Source organism: Palaemon carinicauda, chromosome 20 (genome assembly GCF_036898095.1).
Source record: "Palaemon carinicauda isolate YSFRI2023 chromosome 20, ASM3689809v2, whole genome shotgun sequence".
Taxonomy (NCBI): domain Eukaryota; kingdom Metazoa; phylum Arthropoda; class Malacostraca; order Decapoda; family Palaemonidae; genus Palaemon; species Palaemon carinicauda.
This window is the reverse complement of record NC_090744.1, coordinates 95,659,443-95,661,942: the sequence shown is the minus strand read 5'-3', so window position 1 is coordinate 95,661,942 and position 2,500 is coordinate 95,659,443. Positions and strand designations below refer to the sequence as shown.

General features: G+C 28.0%; 1 protein-coding gene across 1 annotated transcript in view; it reads left to right on the top strand.

Moving 5' to 3' along the window:
* Window positions 1-1,166, top strand: part of LOC137659543 (uncharacterized) — a 12,410-nt gene extending 11,244 nt beyond the window's left edge. Inside the window, exon 3 of the mRNA XM_068394410.1 lies at window positions 640-1,166. Coding sequence (XP_068250511.1) covers window positions 640-987 — 348 coding nt within the window. The 3' untranslated portion in view covers window positions 988-1,166. The remainder of the gene's footprint in view (window positions 1-639) is intronic.
* Window positions 1,167-2,500: the final 1,334 nt, after the last annotated feature.

Below are 2,500 nucleotides of genomic sequence, written 5' to 3'. Positions count from 1 at the left end.
TATATATATATATATGTGTGTGTGTGTGTGTGTATACACATATATATACACACACACACACACACATATATATATATATATATATATATATATATGTGTGTGTGTGTGTGTACACACATATATATATATACACACACACTCATATATATATATATATATATATATATATATATATATATATATATATATATATATATATATATATATATTATTGCATGTATATAACATGGTTTTCTACTTGTTTGGACATCCCTCTCCTAAGCTTCCTTAAACGTTTAGACCTGGAATGCTAGAATCTAGGAAATGTCCTATCTGCAATTTTTAATAAAATCTGCGGGTTTGACTTCATCTGTCAAGAAATTGCTTTGTTTACCATAATATCTGTTAAATATACTGGAAGAAGCTTGGAAACTCTTAGTCCCAAATTAACGTTATCATTTTTGTGTAAAAAAAAAAAAAAAAAAGTTTTTTTCTAAATATAAATATTAAAAAGATTATCTTTTACATTTCTTACCAGTTGGCTAATGAGATTCACGTTCATCAGAATTTACAATCTTGTTAATTGAGTAAGTGTTTCAATAAATGGTTTATCCTATTGCAATATTTCATAATCATAATATACCCGTATCATCTTTTCAGCGGCCCCCACCTCCCCCGGGGAACCAAACCAGCAAAGTCTTCCCCCAGGGCGCAGCGAAGCTGCACCACCTCATCGGCGAACCTCCTCCTCCTCCTCCGACGGAAAACGGTCAGGAGAAACACCTCAATAAGAAGAGGAAACTACAACACAAGAAGAGCTCTTCCTTACAAGATGAAATCGCCATCTTGAAAGTCGCGCGTGACGACAACCTGGTCTTCGCGGAATATGTCGCCTCCGAACTGCGACAAATACGCTCCGAAGAAAGGAGACGACGACTCAAAAGGACCATACAGAAAGCGATTATTGCTATGGGAGAGGAGGAGGATGAGGAACTTTCGAGGTTTTAGCTCAATTATGCTGATAAAAAGCATAAATAACAGGATATTATTATCATTACTTGCTAAGCTACAAGTCTATTCGGAAAAGCAGGATGCTATAAGCCCAGGAACCTGAAACTAGCCCAGTGAGGAAAGGAAACAAGAAAAAATAAAATATTTTAAGAACAGTAAGACAATTAAAATAAATATTTCTTATACAAACTATAACAACTTTAATAAAACAAGAGGAAGAGAAATTAGATAGAATAATGTACCCGAGTGTACCCTCAAGCAAGAGAACTTTAACCTATGAGACAGTGGAAGACCATGGTACAGAGGCTATGGCATTACCCAAGACTAGAGAACAATGGTTTGATTTTGGAGTGTCCTTTTCCTAGAAGAGCTGCATACTACAGCTAAATAGTCTCTTCTACCCTTACCAAGAGGAAAGTAGCCACTGAACAATTACAGTGCAGTTAGTTAACCCCTTGAGTGAGGAAGAAACGGCTGCCTATATACTGTCTTGTGTTAGGGTTCGCTTGCTTGAGGGTACACTGAGGAACATTATTTCATGTTTTTCCTTATTTCCTTTCCTTACTGGATTATTTTCCCCCATTGGATCCCTTGGACTTAAAGCATTCTGCTTTTCCAAATAGGGTTATAACTTACCTAGTAATAATAATAATAATAATAATAATTATAATAATTATAATAATTATAATAATTATGATATTTATATTTGTAATATGTACAATATGTACAATATGTATATGTATAATATTTATATTTATAATAATTATAATTATAACAATTATAATAATTATATTCATAATATTCATAATAATTATAATAATTATGATAATGATAATGATAAAAATAAAAATAAATAATAACAATAATAATGATAATAATAATAATAATAATAATAATAATAATAATAATAATAATAATAATGATAATAATATCCGGGTATATACAGCGAGCAATACGTCTGTTCATTGTATAGATATAAAATAACTAATCATCTATAGAACTTCCTCAACTATTCCTCTAAGGGTATGCAGTTATTTGCTATGAAATCAAATTATTATACAGCTTGCTTAGTTTTGGGCATCCTCTGTAATTCATATATTCCTTCCGTTTTATCATCATGATAATAATAATAATAATAATAATAATAATAATAATAATAATAATAATAATGATAATAATAATTATTATTATTATTATTATTATTAATATTATTATTATTATTATTATATTATTATTATTATTATTATTGTTATTATTATTATTATTATTATTATTATTATTAGCTAAGCAGGTGCCAAAGGCACATGAGCTCCAACAGGGGAAATAACCTGGTTTTACATAATGGTTTTTATTATATATATATATATATATATATATATATATATATATATATATATATATATATATATATATATATATATATATATACATATACATATATATACATATATATACATATATATATATACATATATATATATATATATATATATATATATATATATATATA